The sequence below is a fragment of the Cavia porcellus genome, unplaced genomic scaffold (assembly GCF_034190915.1).
Source record: "Cavia porcellus strain 051 isolate PalLab524CR breed Dunkin Hartley unplaced genomic scaffold, mCavPor4.1 scaffold_22, whole genome shotgun sequence".
Taxonomy (NCBI): Eukaryota; Metazoa; Chordata; class Mammalia; order Rodentia; family Caviidae; genus Cavia; species Cavia porcellus.
This window is the reverse complement of record NW_026947505.1, coordinates 64,813,821-64,833,141: the sequence shown is the minus strand read 5'-3', so window position 1 is coordinate 64,833,141 and position 19,321 is coordinate 64,813,821. Positions and strand designations below refer to the sequence as shown.

The 19,321-nt window shown below is 40.1% G+C and overlaps 1 protein-coding gene across 4 annotated transcripts in view; it reads left to right on the top strand.

Annotated features, from left to right (window-relative positions):
* The first annotated feature begins 15,990 nt into the window (after positions 1–15,990).
* Faxc (failed axon connections homolog, metaxin like GST domain containing) overlaps positions 15,991–19,321 on the top strand; it is a 72,999-nt gene continuing 69,668 nt past the window's right edge. The window contains exons 1-2 of one of the 4 annotated variants that reach the window (XM_023564088.2): positions 15,991–16,251; positions 16,874–16,995. In XM_023564088.2, the coding sequence (XP_023419856.2) occupies positions 16,889–16,995 (107 nt within the window). In that variant the 5' untranslated portion in view covers positions 15,991–16,251; positions 16,874–16,888. The other 3 variants (XM_063233285.1, XM_063233284.1, XM_003467415.4) reach the window with 3 other exon arrangements.

Here is a 19,321-nt window from a genome sequence, read left to right as displayed (position 1 = left end):
GAAGAAAACAATGTAAGAGACACAGGTTTCAAAGCAAGACAGCAGAGGCTCAACAGTGGCTACCATAATGTGTCTTGTTCTCTTCAAAGTAGCTGTCTATACCTGCATGTATGTTGAAATTAGATAATACAAAACATACTAAAACCACTCTGAACAAAGAATAAAAGCATTACTGGATTTCACAGCATGACAATAGGAAATCAACAATGGATACATAATATCTCTTTTTCTTCAAAGTAGCTGTTCATATCATCATGTATAATACAATCAATTCTCATTAACTATTTATGAGAAATTCTGGGCATGTATAAGCCTCTGCATGTACATCTATCCTTTCTGTATTAGAGGGAAAAACAAAACAAATTACTAAAAAAACAAGAAACAAGTCAAATATATAACAATAGTGAAGAGCCCAAAACGATGCTGATATAGGCCTTCAAAACAAGGTGGTAGGAACATAACTAAGGTTGATATTTTACATAATGATCTTCAAGAGTTCCTCCAATCTTATGAATATTATCTATTTTGTTCCAAGAACTAATAGCATTTGTAGCACAATCATCTTAGCTATCTTAAGTGTGTTTATACAAATTTAGATATTTTTTCTTTTCCCTTCCTTTTCCCTCCCCCTTTGAGCAGATTTTTACCCTTTCACAGTATTTACTGAGGATTTTGTATTTTATGTATTCTTACCTTTTCTCACACCAGGGAGACAATATGGTATTTATACATGTGAGTTTGATTTACTTCACTTATGAGTATGGTCTCAAGTTACATCCATTTACTTAGAAATATCTCAATGTGATCATTCTTTATAGCTGAGTAGTACTCCATTGTATAAAAACACCACAACTTTTTTTTATCCATTCCTCAGTTGATGGACACTTAGGTAGTTTCCAAGATCTGGCTATTACAAGTTGTGCTGCTATAAACATGGGTGCACATATATCACTGTGGTATGATGTTTTCAGTTCTTCTGGGAATATGCCCAGAAGTGGAATAGCTGGGTCAAATGGGGCTTCCAATCCCAGCTTTTTGAGAAATCTCCAGACTGACCTCCACAGTGGTTGCACCAGTCTACACTCCCACCAACAGTGCAGGAGAGTTCCTTTTTCCCCACAGCCTCTCCAGCATTTGTTGTTGGTAGTTTTCTTTTCTTTTTTTTTTTTTTTTGTCGTCAGTACTGGGGGTCAAACTCATGACTGCCTGCTTGCAAGGCAGGTGCTTATGCCACTGAGGTAAACCCCCAGCACCCTCTTGGTAGTTTTCTTGATCCTGAACATTCTTTCTGGAGATGGAATCTCAGTGTAGTTTTAATTTGCATTTCTCTAATAATCAATGATGCTGTATTTATTCACCATTTATATTTATCTGAGAACTGTGTGTTCTGAGATGCCCGTTTTTGGATTGGATCTTTGAATTTCAGGGGTCTGACTTTTTAAAATTCTTTATATGTTCTAGACAGAAGTCCTTTGTCTGAGGGGCAGTTGGCTAAGATTTTTTCAAAATTCATGGGTTTCATTTTTACTCTGATGGAAATTTCTTGTAACATGCAAAAAACTTTAATAAGACAAGACCCCAGTTATTGATTTTGGGAAGTATTTCCCATATGATTTGATTCTTGTTCATGAGTTCTCTGCCTACACTTAGGTTTTCAAGATTTCTACCTACATTGTCTTCCGGAAGATTTAGTGTTTCTGTTTAATATTTAGAAATTTGATCCATTTTGACTTTAGTTTAGTACATGATGATAGGCATGGGTCTATTTTTAGTTTTCAGCATATGGAGAGCCAGTTTTTCTAGCATCACTTATTAAAGAGAGAATCTTTCTTCCAGTGAATGTGTTTGGCCCTTTTGTCAAAGATAATGTGGCTGAGTGTGTTTGTAGCTGTAGTTGTATCTTCTAGTCTATTCCATTGATCTTTAGGTCTATTTTTATTCCAGTACCATGCTGTTGTTATTACAGTAGCTGTGTAGTACAACTTCAAGTCAGGGATCGTGATGCCTCCTGCCTTGCCTTTGGTGCCCAGAATTGCCTTTGCTATTCTAGGTCTTTTCTGGTTCCAGATGAATTTTAGGAATAATTTCTCTAGATTTGTGAGGAATGCTAGTGGTATTTGATTGGACTTGTATTAAATCTATATAACAATTTTGAATGAATGGTCATTTTCACAATGTTTGTTCTTCTTATCCATCGACAAGGGATGTCTTTCAATTTTCTGAGATCCTCCTCAATTTCTTTTTTCAGGATATTATAATTTTCACTGAATAGATGTTTTTCTTATGTTAAATTGATTCCTATGTATTTATTTTTTGATGTTTTTATGAAGGATGTGGCTTCTCTTATGTCTCTCTCAGTGAGTTTGTTGTTTGTGTATAGAAATGCCATTGATTTTTGAGAGTTGCTTTTGTATCCAGCTACATTGCTGAATTTGTTTATTATACCTGTTAACCTAGGAGTCTTTCAATGGAGTTTTGGGGGCCTTCTATATAGAGTATTATGTCACCTGCAAATAATAATTTAACTTTTTCTTTTCCTATCCTTACTCCTTTTGGTTCTCTCTCTTGTCTAATTTCTCTGGCTAGTATTTGCAGCATTATATTGAATAGGAGTGGTGATAATGGACATCTTTATCTTGTTCCTGATTTTAGAGTAAAATCTTTCTTACTGTTTCATTTTATTTGGCTTCCTTCTGTTTTATTTTGTCAGTTTTATTCTCTTAAAATACACTTTCATTGTTTTATTTTGATTGGTTCTATTCTGTTTTTATTATGTCTGATGGTATGCATAGCTATATTGAAGAAAACAGTGGTAGTCATTATTGATTTCATATTATCTTGTTTTGAAGCCCTATATCATTTTCATTGTTCTGATTAGCTTTATTCTATTTTATTTTGTTTTGTTTTATTCTCTTTAAAGTAAAAAATGATGGAGCTAATAATATAATGTGCTTTACTTTTTTTGTTGTTGTTACCAGGGATTGAACTCATGACTGTGCTTGCCAGGCAGGCACTTACACCACTGAGCTAAATCCCTGGCCCTTTGTGCTTTACTTTTATTAAGGTTGTTTTTAATGTCTTTGACACGATCATGTATGTGTGCACATGTGTGCTGTTTATTGTATATGTGTAACAGATAGTGGTAGAGAGGGAGAGGGAGACAGAGAAACTCAGATACAGTCAGAGACAGTGAGGAACAAAGAGGGATCTAGTTAAAGAAAAAAATACATTTTTGCCTGACCATAACAAAATAGCTCTCTCCTATATTGTTGGTCCATTAAATTTATAATACATGTTTGTCAGAAACACATTTCTCAAAGGCTTGATGGTTAGAAATTAGTATAGATTAAATCATATCAGAATGACTGTCGTATGTATATAAATATGTAAAGAAAAAATACTTATTGTGCAGTGCTGAGACAAACACAGAGAGGAAGAGGAGGAGGGAGAGGGGGAGAGAGAGAACAAAGAATAGCAGAAGACGATGCAAATGTGGGGAAGGAATTAAACATACAGATAAGTAAAGCATATAGACCCCCAAATAATTGTGACAAGAAATAACCTCTATTACACATCATAGTGAAACTTCTAGAAGTCCAAGGCTAGGACAAAAATCTAAAAGATGTTAAAGAAAAGTAATGAATCACTTATGAAGGTTAACCCATCAGAATTACAGTAGACTTATCAACACAAATTTTAAAGGCTGTGAGAGCTGGGAGTGAAGTGTTTCATGCCCCCCCTAAAAAAAATCCAACCCAGAATGTTTTATCCTGGAAAACTGTCTTTCCAAATTTATGGAGAAATAAGGTCTATCCATGACAAACAGCACCTTTTGAAATTCATGACAACTAAGCCAGCACTTCAGAAAATTCTCAAGGATATTCGAGAAAAAGATGACAAATATTGCCAAAATGTCTAACAGAGTAAACACACCTGGCAGGGTGAGCAGTTAAACAGAAGGAGTTAAAGAGCAATCAGCAACAGGAACAAGTAAATACCTATCTGTGATAACTCTAAATTTGATTGGTCTTGATTCTCCCACTCTCACCCACCCCCAAAGAAAAACAAGACTGGATTAAGAAGCAAAATCCAATAGCATATTGTATGCAAGAAACACATTTAGTCAAGAAGAAATTCATAGGCTAAAAATTAAAGAATGGGAAAAAACATTCCATGCAATGGAAACACAAAAACCAGTATCATTGGCTATCTGATTTTTAGATAAATTGGACTTTTAAGACAAAACCAATTAGAAGAAACAAAGGTCACTATCTATTGATCAAGGGAAAAATTCAACAGAAAGATGTATCATATATGCAGTGATAAACATATATGCACAGAACACCAGTATACCCTGCTTCATAAAACAACAATACTGGAAATAAAGAATCACATAAATGTAAGTACAATTACAGCAGGAGACCTCCATACCCCCAGTGTTACAAATGTATCAACTAGACAAAAAAAAAAAAAAAAATCAAAGAAATACCCAAGTTTAGCCAAACCTTTGAACAGATAGAACTAGTAGATACCATATTCCATCCAGCAGCAACAAGAATACACCTTCTATTTTGCAACACGTGGAGCTTCCTCGAAAATAGACCACATGCTATCCCATGTCACAAGCTTAGGTAAATTCAAAAGAATCAAAAGTATCCAATGCATATTACCAGAATGAAATTATAAATAGCATATAGCAAAGCAGATATAACGACAGTGACAGTGAGCCTAATAAAACAGATAATCCATGAATCCAGTTAGAAAACTGAAGGAGACAGAGAATAAGGTGTAAACCATGAATGCCTAGAACAGAAAAGAACTGGAGCCCATAAAATAGCTCCACAAAGAAATGTAGGAGATTGAAGATATTAGCAGCAAAAGTGAACAATTTGAAGACAAAGTGTCAGATCCAGAAGACAGGGCTGTGGTTGATGATCTGTTAATGAGCGACACCTTAAATACAATAAGGAAACATAAAAATGAATTCAGCAGCTACGAGATACATAGAAGACTATTCTAAGATTAATTGGAATTAATGAAAATTCAGAAGATAGCACAAAAGGCATAATAATCTATTTGCAAAAGTAGTAGCAGAAAATTCTCTAACCATGGAACAAGAATTTAACAGAAAGTGAGTTATATAGAATCTAAAATAACCATGATTTGAAAAGAGCCACATCAAGACACATCACAGTTAAAGTAGCAGATACCCCACACAGTAACAGAATCTTTAAAAATTGTTAGAGAAAAGCAATAAATGTTTTATATAATAATCACAATTATAGCAGACTTCTTAATTCAATCCTTAAAGTCAAGGAGACTTTGAAGTGTTTCAAGCCTTAAAAGAAAATAGTTTCCACCCCAGAATGATATACTCTGCAAACTGATGGAAAATAAGATATTTCTGTGATAAAGGACATCAAAAGAAATTCATAAACCAGCACTCAAAAAATTCTCAAGAAAATCCTAGAGTCATGAAACTAACATACCAAAAGATCCATCAAATTAATGCAAAAGTCTGGGCTAGCAATTAAGGAGAAAGGAAAGAAAGGGGGTCAGCAGCAGGAAAATACTGCAATGACAGAAATAAGTCAGTACCTGTTAGCTATAAACATCAGGCGAATGGCCTCAACTCAGCAATCAAAAGACCCCGATTACCAGAAGGGATCAAGAAACAAGATCAAACAATATACTGTATAGAAGAAACACAGTTATCTCCTCCCACCCAATTCATATACTGAAAATCAAAGAATGGAAATCAGTATTCCATGCAACAGGAACCTGAAAACAAGCATGAGTAACTATTCTATTTTCTGACAAACTAGATATAAGCCAAAACTGATCAGAAGAGGCAAAAAGGGTCACTATATATTGATTACTGGAACCATTTATCAGGAAGAGACAACAATTACGAACATATATGTGCCAAATAATGGTGCACTCAACTTCATAAAATAAACACCACTAGAAATAAAAGATCAGATAAACATCAGTGCAGTAATGGTTGGGGGATTTCAGTAGCCCAGTATCACAAATAGAACTAAACAAATATTCAACAAAAAATACCAGCATTTAGCAAATCTTTGAACAAATGTACTTGATAAATATCTATAGATTATTCTATTCAAAACAGAATACATATTCTTCTCAGCAGCACATGGAACTGACTTCAAAATAGGCCACATGTTAGCAAATAAAGCATGCTTAGGTAAATGCAAAACAATTGAAATTTTACCATGCACATTATCAGATCATAGTGCAATGAAACTGTAAATCAGAAGAAACCACAGAAATCTTGCAAATGGCAGAAATTTAGCAATACACTCTTAAATAATCAGTGAGTCACAGAAGAAATTAAGAAATAAATAAGACAACTTCTAGAATTAAGTAATAATACTAGTGCAGCACACCAGAACTTACGGAACACAGTAAAGTGGTCCTAAGAGGGACGTTTATAATTGTGACTGCCCACATCAGAAAAAAAGAGCAGGCCCAGATAAATAATATAATGATGTAGCTCATAGTCCTACAGAAATAAGAAACTCTAAATCCGGAGGTAATACAAGGAAGGAAACTATAAATACTAGATTAGAAATCAATGAAATGGAGACCAAAATAATACAAAGAATCAAGGAATTGAAGAGCTTGTTCTTTGAAAGAACAAACAAAATAGACAAACTCATCCAATTTTACAAAAATAAAGCAAAGAAAACACACAAATAATGCAATTAGAAATGAAAAAAGTGAAATCATAGTGGACACTAATGACGTCTAGAATATGATTGCCATCTACTTCACAAACCTGCCTGCCAATGAAATGGAAAATGGAGAAGGAATCAAGGAATTCCTAGATGTATATGAATTATCAAAACTGAACCAAGAAGACTAAAATCCTGAATAATGCAATAGCAGATTATGAAGTTGAAGCAATAATAGTCTAATAAATAAGAAAATCCCAGGACCTGATGGAGTCACAAGAAAACTCTAGAAATCTAATGCCAAATATTAATCAAACTCTTTAATCAAATTGAAGGGTTAGGAGTACTCCCTAAGACATTCCTGATTCTAAGACCAGCAAACAACAAACAAGCAAAACAAACAACAAACAAGCAAAAAACTACAGGCCAATCTCTCTAAGGAATATAGATGCAAAATTTCAAAGATACTGGCAAAAAGTATGTAGCAAATCATCAGAATGATCATACACCAATACCAAGCAGGCTTCATCCCAGGGATGCCAGGATGGTTCAATACGTGCAAATCAGTAAATGCACCTCACCACACCAAGAAAAGCAAGAACAAAATCACACAATCATGTCAAAAGACACAGAAAAAGTCTTTGAAAAGATTCAACATCCTAGGAATAAAATAGTTATAGAACAACTTCATATCTATTTGATAAAAGCCATTTATGACAAAACTACTTCCAACGTTATATTAAATATGGAAAAATGAAAGGTTTCCCTCTGAATTTGGGAACAAGACAAAAATGTTCATTATCACTGCTAATGTTCAACAGAATTCTCAAAACATTACCCAGAGTATTAGACAAGAGAAAGAAAGGGATTTCTATAGGAAAGTAAGAAATCAAAATATCCATATTTTCAGATGATATGATGCTTTACATAGAAGACCCCAAAATTTGACCAAAAACTCCTACAATTAATAACCAGATTCAGCAATGTAACAAGATAAGTCAATACACAAAAATCACTAGTTTTCTTTTTTTTTTTAATTTTATTTAAGAGGAAAAAGAGAAAAACACAAAACAAAACAAAGCGGTGTAAGGGTACACGTAATACAGAACTACAAAAAAAAAAAAACCATAACAGTAAGAAATCACCTGTTAATAGATTACATATTATCATCTTGGAAATAGTTGCTCAAATCACAGTATCAAAGAATACAAAGTGGACATTCAAACAGAGAGACTGCAAACAGCTGTGTTCAATGATCCAAAAACATTAATATAGTCAGCTATTTAACACCCCTAAACACACTTGCTGTTATATCCGTTAGAGCTCTTTTTTTTTCCCCTCTCTTTTTTACAACAAAATTTACACATTTTGGATTTTATTACTCCTTAGTTCTTATTACTTTTTTTGGGGGGGGGAGAGAATAAAGTCAAATATGGCAAAACAAAGCTGTCAGTCAAAACCAAGGATAGACATAGCACATGATGTAGAACAGAGTATAAGGTTATCAACAATGGTTATCAACGTTGTCTCTTGTTTCCTTAAAAAGAATTGTCTATCTCATTAGATATTATAAAGTTGGACAAAACAGTAGAGAACAAGACCAATAAAGCTTAGGCATTGTAAACATTACAGGACTTCCAAAGGAGACAATAGTCAAACCAGAATGGGCATCTTAGTGAATCTTATTGCCTTCAAAGTAGTTGCCTATACCCTCAAACTTGATACTATCATACAAAATGGAACAGAGTCTAATCAGTCAAAACAAGATCGTGGGAGTATTACAGGACTTCAAAACAAGTTAATAGGAAATCAAAAAGAGTTACTATTATATATCCTAATTTTTAAAATTTTTCCCCTTAATTAAAACAAACATAAGAAATAACTAAGTAATTTTTTTAAAGAATAAGGGAGAGATTGAGATAAAACAGGACATAACAATATAACAATAGAGGTCAAAGCATGGCTGTTTAAGCCACCTCGTGCTTCACCACCAAATAACCCGACTTAATAGTAGTTACCATAGTGTCTGTCTTTTTCCTTGAAATATTTGGATAAAACTTCATATACTATAGCTTCAAATATTTCCATATCAAGAAGCCCAGAATAAAGCCTTTCTAATTAATAAGTGAAAACTTTATAAGGCTTCAAGGCCACCTAATGGGGAATCATGATTACCACATCAGTAGTTTTCTTGAACCTCAATAATGATCTCACTCAGAGAAATGAGGAAAACAATATCTATCATAGTAACATCAATCAAAAGTGAAATAGTTAGGAATTAACCTAACCAAGGTGCTATGCTACTGGCAATAAACCAAAACAGAGGATGCAGAAACAACCTCAAACATATTCAACTATTTGATCTTTGAAAAAGGGGCAACAAAACAGACAAGTAAACAAACAAAAATACACTGGAGGAAAGATAACTTCTTTAATAACTAGTGTTGGGAAAATTGAATACACAGAACATTGAATCTAAACTCATGTCTCACCATGCACTAAACTAAAATAAAAATGGATCAAAGATCTAACTGTTAAAACAGAAACAGTCTACTGAAAGATTAAACAGGTAAATTGGGCATGGTGGCACTTGCCTGTAGTCCTAACACTTGCGAGCCTGAAGCAGGAGGATTGCTGTGAGTTTGAGGTCAGCCTGGGCTGCACAGTGAGTTCAAGGCGAGCCCCAACTATACGGCAAGATCCTGTCTCAAAAACAGACAAACAACAAAAGTAAAATAGGTAGATCTTTTGAAGAAATAGCACAGACAAGAACTTTCTGGAAAGAACTCCAGTGGCACAAGAAATAATGCTGTGAATCCACAAATCATATCAAGTTAAAAATCTTCTGCATAGCAAACAGAGCGAAAAGACAGTGTACAAGACGGGGGAAAAATTGCTTGCTGTTATGACTTATGTTTAAATGTCCCCCAAAACCCTCCTGCAGTCATAGGTGGGGATTTTTTTAGGGGTGACTGGACCTGGAGTGTGTGGTGCTAGGACTGATTGATGATGCAGTGCTGGATCAAGGGCACAGGATCAGGGGGGTGTGTGCTCTGTCCCAAGCAACCTGGATGAGATATAGAGGGAGAAACAGCCGCGGTCACCCCTGCGTGCCTGCTTGCTTGCTCCTTGCTGTCTTCTATGAACATTTTGCTCGGCGATGCCTGTCTGCCACGATACTTACCAATCAATTATGAGCTGCAATCACTACAAACCGTGAACAAAATAAACCTTCCCCCCCTTAGCGTGTGGGTATTGTTTTGTCTCAGCAGCAAGAAAAGTATCTAAGACACCAGCTTCATCTCAGACAGAGGACTAATAAATGGCACCTAAATTTACAAATTTAATTTCCTTTACAGTTTTGGGGAAGATGGCTGGATCTGTGTTTGTGTGGGGAAGATTTCCCGTGCTCGTGTTTGTTATCCGTTGTGAAATCTGTGAACAAAAGCAAAATGCCGAAAACTTTTGTTTGCAAATCGGAAAGAAAGATCTGCCAAAGTAAAAGACCCCCAAAAGAGGCACCCATAATGAATAGATACTTCTCAGAAGAAGTACAAATGGCCAATAACTTCATAAAAACTGTTCAAATTAATGCTCAGTAAAGAAATGCAAGTTAAAACAACACTGTGATTCTACCTTACTCCAGTGAGGATGATGTCATCAAAGACTCCAAACAAAGAAACAAACCAACACAGTCTGGCAAGGCTGTGATGGAAAGAAACTCTTCTGTGTTGTTGATGGGGACGTAAACTAGTGTAACCACTGTAGAAAATCAGTATGAAGATTCCTCAAAAAACTAAAAAATAGGAATTCCAGTTAATATTTTATATGGCAAACATGTTCTAACTTTTTAAAAAAGAGAGAGAAATTCCATTTAACCCAGCTTTCCCACTCTAGGTATTATCTTGCAAGAATTAAAGACATCGGTCTGGGGATTTAGCTCAGCGGCATAAGTGCCTGCTTTGCAAGTGCATGGTCGTGAGTTCGCTCCCTGGTACTGATAAAGAAAAAAAAGAATTAAAGACATCATATTAACAGTGATACCTATGCGCCCATGTTTATAGCAGCACAGCCCTTAATAACCAACTCTTAGAAGCATCCTATGTCCAGCAACAGAAGAATGGATAAAGAAAAGCATTATTTATAAACAATAAACAAAGGAGAGGGGAGAAAGAAGGGGAAAGTAAAAAAATGAGAAAAGAAGGAAAACGTGGAAACAAAGGCTTTGTAAATGGGAAGGAGGGGAGGGGTTGACAGGGCAGGGGGTGGGGTATCTAAAGTATATCAATAAAGTCTGACTAAAAAAATAAGATTCTGAGATGAAACATAAAAGAAACCACTAGAGTACTGCTCTGCCGTAAAGAAAGATAAATTTGAGTTACTCACAGGGAAATATCCATTATGCCTTGAGATCAAATGTTAAGTGAAATAAACCAGAATCCCAAAATATGCATAAAGAACTGAATAAAATAGGAAATGGGAAATAAGGAGAAATAATTTTGCAGAAGAAATGGGGACCAAGAGAGGGTGGGAGGGAGGTGAAAGGGAAAAACATTGTTTTCAGGCTTCTAGGGCTTCTGTGGTTGAGGGGAAGGTGGGCAGAGGTATGGGGTGTGAAAATGAGAGAAACTTGGTACTATCACGCCAGGTATGTGGACAGACGGTGTGAGGAATACCCCAGAACGTGGCAGGAGAAAACTAAAGAAAATAAAGCCTTGACTTAGAAAAAGGCAAATTCAATCTATGTGAAAAGAATAAGCTCTCCACTTGCAAAATCTGTAAAACTTCTGTGCACTGACTGAATCCTCCTACTGCCAGGGCTGTGCCTGCAAAACAAAACAAAACAAAAAATAAGCCAAAAAAAAAAAAAAAAAAGCATCTGTGCAACGTGTCTATACAAAAAACTACAAGTGGCTGTTGTCTGGGTGTATCAATGAAACTTCTGGCTTTGTGTAATTACATTCTGCTCCCAATGTTCAAGGCATAATGTTCATGTTCAACTTACAGAGTAACGTGTTTCTTAGACAGGTGAATAGATTTAAAACAGGGTAGCTGATCCACACTCATTCTTACACACTCAAGAAACTCTGAACAATGTAACTAGTCTTTTCCTTTTTTTTTTTTTTTTTTTTTTGTCTTTTTCCTTTTTATCGGTACCGGGGATCGAACTCACGACTGCCTGCTTGCAAGGCAGGCACCTATGCTGCTGTGCTAAATCTTCAGCCCCCGAGTCTTTTCTTTTAAGTTATTTTCCTTACAAGCATTTTATTGAGCAAGAATAACTAAATTTCAACATTCTGTATGCATTTTTATTTATCATTTTTTTTTTTTTTTTTGAGATTGGCTCTCATTATGTACTCTAGGCTAGTCTTGAGCTAACTTTGTAGACCAGGCTGGCTTCAAGCTTGCAGCAATTGGCCTGTCTCCTCCTCCTGAGTGCTGGGACTGCAGCCTGTGCCACTACACCTGGCCTACTCATGGGATTCTTATCCCCTCATTTACTTTATTTATAAATATCAAAAGAGTGAGAAGATGGTTGACAGCTTGCTCTGAACTTGACATGTGGACTTAGGATGCCTCCCTCATTCCCTTATCTGGAGGCATAGCTCTTTGAATCTGCAATCCCTTAATCAACTGCAGTCTCTTAAAATATAATAATGAGGCCATTGTTGCTGAGTAGTTTGTTAGTAACTAGTCCTGACCCAAATCAAAGACAAGTTGGATTTTGATTTATTTTAAAATTGTTCTCGAAGCTAAAGTGCCAGTTACTTTCCTGTGTAAACAAAATGTGTCCAAATAAACATACTGGATTTTAGAAAACACATGTAATATGCATGATGTTGAATTTAGATTGTCATGAAAGCCAGGAGAGTGTGTTCAACCATGTTCACATGTAAGGAAAATGAATCTCCAATCTTTGGAAAAGTTCTCTGAATTAGAAAACAAGCTTTAAAAAAAAAAATCTGCTCCCCAGCCCTCAAAGAAATACGTAGAACAAACTAAAAAAAAAAAAAAAAAAGTTGAAAAATAAGCTGGGGAAATAATTATAAGTCAAATTATAGAAAAAGAGTTATTTCTCTCAGTTAAAGGTTATACCAGTAAATAAAACTTAGCAAACTAATGAAAATCAAACTGTTCACAAAAACTTGATATAATTGTATCTTTCATAAAAGTAACTCAGTTTCACATACAGTAAGAGAAACACAAATTTACAATTACCAGGATACACTAGCTTTCTCCCTCTTCCGAGGGAGGAACCCCCAACTGTTTAAGAATATCTTGTGTGATAAGGGTACTGTCGAGGGGGAAACAGACTCTGAAAACTACTTAGAGCATAGTTTTTCAAGGCCAGTTTCTGCTCCCTCAATAGTCGGCTGTGCTCACTCACTGCTGTGGTTTGGACATAGTTCCACACTCTTGCGTGGATCAGAGTTTGGTCCTCAGGTGGCCGAGTGAGAGGTCGTACCGAACCTGTACGAGGTGAAACCGTGCAGGTCTTCAGATCACTGGAAAGACATACCCGCCTCGTGTTGTAACAACAAAGCATTGTAACAGTGAGGCTGTTACACAGCTGAGCCTGATCCCTAAGTCTTTCCTAGGCTTCCTGTCAAGATGGGATTCTTCCCCCGTCCCTTCTCCTGCCCTCTGGCATGGGGTCCTCACCAGCGCCATACAGTGCTGTTTGGACTGCAGCTTCCAACATTTATTTATTTGAACTAAATGAATAATTTTTCTTTATAAAGGTAGCCTATCTTGGTCTTTTGTTGTACCAATAAAAATGGACCCGTTATCCATCAAAATTAGTAATTTCTGCTCTTCTGACTAACCTCACTTTACTGGACTTTTCAGGGGAGTATGATTCGACTGATCACGCCCTGCACTTTCACGGAACTGTCTCTTGTCTTGCAGCTCCAGCACCTGCCGGTCCTCTCCCACCTCTGTCGCTCCTTCTCAGTGTCTTCTTTGCCCATCTTCTAAATGTATTGTTGTCAGAGTTCTGTCCTTTGCACTCACAAACGAATTCATTGCCCAAACTTGAAATGTCTAATCTCTCTTCAGTGGCCCCTCACTCCTCTGAGCCTGGTTATTATTTGCAAATCTTTTGTCAGAACTAAATTAATCTACAGTACATATTTTCTTATAGTTGCTTAATGATTTATAAAGTGCTCCAGTCCAATAGATCAGAAAGCATACAGTCAATGTCATCTAATTGTGACAGAGTAGCTTACAGTTGTGTTAGGATTCAAGTCTATGTCTCCCTGATGAGGAGGGCAGCATTATGTATGTCTCTTCTAATCAATCTGGAAAGAAAAAAGTCAAAAGATTTACAATAAAATTCACTTAACATTTTTAAGTAAATTGTTTATTTTTGTATAACACAAAGATATTTTAATGAAATAGCATAATTTTATGTAAAGTCAGAAATACCGCAAACATCACATCCATTTATTATCATAGCAATAAGGCCTTAAATCTCTTAAGCTATATTTGGAAAACATGAAGAATAATATCATTGTAAAGAATTTTGCAATTCTTTACAATTAAACTCTCACTTTGCTCATTTGTTTATGCTCTCTGTATTGGTACCTGAGAAATGTTCCATCACATTGTTCGGTGCCCAGAAGCAGGTAAGTCACGGATTCTGTCTTCTCTCTTCCCTTGTCTCCCCTCACCCTCTCGCCTCTTTCCTGCCTGATAACTTCTTCCTTCCCAGCACATAGACAGTAGGTTGCTGATCTTTAACTCTCCCCATCCTTTAATCTCTATGAGATGACCAAAATAAGATGGTGACTTGATTGGACCAATTGGATGCTGTTAGTGGTCAGAATTCATGATCTTCCCAGTAAGCCAGTGGTACAGACAGCAGCTACTCAGAGTGTGACCTGACCTCAGCTGGAATCATACAGAAATGCAGAATCCCAGGACCACTTCAGAACCACTGGGTCAGAATTTACATTTTAAAAGATGGAGGGGGGTGGAGGAGGGGAGGGGACACAAAAGAATTAATATGTGTACAAGTACCAACTCCCCACAAATTCATTGTAGTGTGTGCTGCAAACATGTACTAACATAAATAAAAAGCAGAGTTTGCATTTTAACAAGATGCTAGCAATGCCTGAGAAGCACTGGTTTGATCATCACGGCCAGGTCTTAGGTGGTCCACAGGCACTTTCAGGTTTGGGAAAGTGGTTTGGTTTTCCTTTGCCCAATGGTTCTGGCACGCTGCAGGCTCACGTGACAGAGGGCATAACAATAACTGCATGAGAGATTTCTGAAGTTACCTTTAGCAAAAGGTGACAGACTAAGTGACAGGCATTTGAGGTTTCCGAGTTATTAGATTTAGACACAGTTCAGGATTGAGCTACAATGTGACCAGTGAAACCAGGGACAGTGCTCCAGCAGGCCTGTGTGGTGAGACACTGCAGCTGGTGGAGAGCCCACAGGATCTCTGGTGCCCAGAGGTTCTTCAGTTCGAATCCTGGCTCTAGAGACTGAGGTCATTAATTGGCCTCCAGTATCTCAATTTCTGCGTTTGTAAAGTTGGAATGAAAATAGTTATCTAATACAGCATTTTGCTATAAGAACATCACACTTACAGCCTTCACATGTTGGTTCAAGATTCACAGACAGCAAAATCTGAGTGCCATACAAGGAGGGGACAGGAAGCCCAGGAGGCACCTGCCTTCTGGCACCTTCTCCCAGAGCATCCCAGCTCTGATCCCAGAGTCCCCCCCACTCTGCTCGCTGTGGGCAACCTGGAAGCGGGTCTGGTGTCCGCCTAGGTCACGCCAGTAGCTTCCAGTCCTGGGCTTGCATCTGGAAGGATCACAGTACGTCTTGCCGAGCAGCCATGCGCACTGTTTCCCAGGCATGTGGGGACCCCTGACTGGTGGTGCTGGGCACAGCCTGCTAGGCCCTGCTGTCTCGGCTTGTCGAGGCTGCAATTTGCCCATACAACCGCGCTGCCTGCTTTTCTCTGGGGCTGTGCATGGGGGAAGTAGAAAGGAAGGGGGGGCTGCTTTCACCCCGTCTCTGTCGCCCCAGGCAAAACTTCCTATGTTCACTTTTCCACTATAGGCATGATGAACCCCAAGTCTTCAGGTCCTCTAAATAATTTAAAACGACCTATGCGTTTGCAGGCTTTTCTGTATACATCATGAACTTCTGTAAACATGGTTCTGTTCTTTGTAGTTATGAATTAAAAAAAGAAGTTGGAGGGGGCCACACGCACGCACAATTGCTAGATATTTTCTGTACAGAAAGGGAAAGTGCACCCACAGAATCTGCAGAGCAGCGACGCGTACCCCATGCAGATTTGCAAGCCGGAAAGCCTATGGCGGGCTTGGCAGAGCATTTCTCTGCCTAGAACAGGTCTCGCTGCTGTGTGCCCAGCGGGACAGCCCTCTCCCGGGGTACCTAGGTAACCATGAAGTGCTAGGCGCGTCCGGCCCGTGCAGACCCTCCGCGCCCTGCAGACGGCCAGGCCTCCCCCGGACTCCCGACCTTGAGAGCCGGCTCGTCCCCGCCCCGCGGGCCCCCCAACAGCCCCCAGGTGAGCCCGCGCGTGCAGCTCGGGGCTGCGGGCGGGGCGGCGCGGGCGGGGCGGCGGGGCGCAGATCCGGGTGCCCGCACCCCGCACCCCGCGCCCGCACCCGCACCCGCACCCGCGGAGGCTCCGTGCCCGTCTCCGGGCCCCCTGCGGCCCAGCCTGCGGAGGCCCCGCGGCCGCCCGACCCCGGAGATGCGGGAAGGAAGGGGGCAGGGCGCGGGGTAGGTGCCTTTACCGCCCGGGGCCGGCCGGCGCCGGTGACATCACGCGGCCTCTCCAGGCGCCCACACAAAGCGCTTCGCGGTGAGGCCGCCGCCGCCGGCCGGCCCTCCTGCCCTGCCCGGCCGCCCTCCTGCCCTGCCCGGCCGCCCTCCTGCCGTGCCCGGCCGCCCTCCTGCCCTGCCCGGCCGCCCTCCCGCCGCCCGCCGGCCCTTCCCTGCGCGCGCGGGCCTGGGAGGGGCGCCCCAGCCGGCTGCGCAGCATGCACTGGGGGGTTGGCTTGGCCTCGTCCAGGCCGTGCGTGGTGCATCTGAGCTGCAACCAGAGCGTCTCCTTCCTCGGCTGGTGGGCCGGGTCCGAGGAGCCCTTCTCCTTTTATGGGGACATCGTCGCCTTCCCTTTGCAGGATTACGGTGGGATCATGGCAGGGCTGGGCTCCGATCCCTGGTGGAAGAAAACCCTTTACTTGACCGGCGGTGCTTTGCTGGCCGCAGCTGCGTATCTGCTCCACGAACTCCTGGTGATTAGGTGAGCCGGGGAGAGGGACCCCGCACGGCGCCAAGGGGGCAGCTGGGCAGGACAGGACTGGCACAAAGCGGGGGTGGCGGGGGGTGTCGGTGCCGGCCTCTGGGCCACACTGCCCAAATACCCAGGCCCACTGCAGTACTTCCCCCCAGCGATCTTCCGTGGTCACCCGGTCCGGAGGGGCATTTTCGAGTTGATAGGAGAATTGACCTGGGAGTGGGGGGGGGGGGAAGCATTTTTCTTCCCAGCCTTTTTGTGCCGGAAGCAGACTGCTCGCTAGTCCTTACGGAGCAAAATAATAATTTGAGAAATGTCTTTGGGAACATCCTAAATGCTGTGTATTTGCAACCGTAGAATTAGGCTTTGTGGCAATACCGAGTTACACTTCTACGAAATGCTGTATTGGTTTACTGGTAACCTCATCTTCTATGTAAAATGTATCCCATAGCTAAGTGTCAACATCAAGAGGCTGCAGTTGCAAAGCTCCAGAAGCCTGCGGGTCTCTGAAAGATGCACGGCTAAGTATAGTGCTGTGCAGTTTGATGCAGCCTTAGCCTGGTTACCTGCTCATCTGGTACTGAATGCTAAGTACCATCTTCAGTTTAGATGCCATTGTTGTGTGAGCTGGTGATCCCAAGGCAGGACTAGCACATGGGCGTGTTCCACAGAACACAGAGTCGCCCAGGGCTGTAAACAGGGGCATCTGCTACAGCAGAACGTTTACAGGATTGACTTGGAAATTCCAAAATATGCAGAACCCCGCTGTTGGTACACCCAGTACCACTCAAGATCTTCGTTGGAATAGGCTAGTACCACAGGGTCCTGAGATGGTCTTCGGCCAATCGATACATCAATTCATGGTTAAAATTTCCATGCATTTGAGCCCTGGGTCACTGGAAGATTACCGGAAGTAGAGCAGTTTTTAATAGCTCGCCATGTCCCTTCTGGTCAGTGTTTTCCAAAAAGGGAGTGTGTTCGCACCACCTTTCTCCAGGGGAGACGTCCTGCACAGTAGTGAAGACAGTGGCAGTGACCTTTAAGGGACCTGCAGGGGTTCCAGGAAGGCATTGTAGCAGCCTGAGTCAGAGAGGGTGGGAAATCCTTTGGATCTGGAAAATGTGTGGCTCTCATAATACTTAGTCACAGTTAAGAATTGAGAAGTACATTTGAAGCTTCTTATAGACTTAATTTTCTGACTTAACCTAATACCTTGATTCTAGTTGAACCGAATAAAAGATTTTAAGGTGTAGTGTCTCCTTAGGTTATTCAAGATTTGTGGCTGTTTTAGAACTCTATTTCAAGTTAGGTTTTAAACTCTCTGGAGAACTAGAGCATTTGTGCAGTATTTTAAATAACTAGGGTCTTTTTTTTCTCTCTCTCTTTTTTGTTTCATCTTCTCAGTTATATTCCTGTTCAGAGCCTTGGAGGATCCTGAGCCATGTGGCTTCTCAGCTGCTCTCCACTTTGTGGAGGGAGGGACAGCTTCCAGGGCTGAGTCTTAAATGACTCAAATGACCTTGCAGAAATAGAAGGGGCTTAGGGTTCACTCACGAGTAGACCAAGCTCTGCTGATGTGGTCCCCAGCCACTGGAGAGCCCTCTGCCTTCGTCCAGGTCCTGTAGCATTTAGGGGGTCACAAGCCCCAGCATGGATTACTTGTATGAGTGAAGGAATCTTAAATCTTTTGATTGCTCATGTTTGTTTCTTAATGATTGCTTAAGATGAATTGATAAACCCTGTTATTATAAAAGGGTTGCCCACTGCTGAGCACTTATTAGAAACCTGGGTATAAGTACTTGGCATGTGTGACTGTGGTTGTCCCTAGTGACTATCGCTTTGGGGCTTGATCCATACTTTACAGACAAGGAAATTGTGCCTGAAGGAGATTAAGCAACTTGCCCAAGATCACTAAGTAGGGGTTATGGAGTCCGGATTCAAGCATGAGAGCAAATGTGTGTATGCACATGGAGTGGGAACCTCTTACTGCTGCCTTCTGGAGGGCGCCCATTCCGGAATATTTTTTTGGGGGGAAGGAATGTGGAGAACTGGGGTGTTGCCTGAGGAAGTCAGGCCTGTGGCAGTGGCCGCATTTTCTGCCATTTTCTAAGAATAGAGGAATAGGGAGATGACAGGAGCGCTTAAGACTGAGGCTTAGAGGTTACGAGAGAGCCTTCCCCTTAAGGAGAAATCTCTGTTTTAGTTGTCTGTATTGTTTAGGCCAACAAAACAAAACAACAAAATCTGAAATATTTGGGATGGAAAATACACCTTGAAATGACCATTTGAATTTACTGCCAATTGCAAATTCTGCCCTGCCCTGCTGGACTTT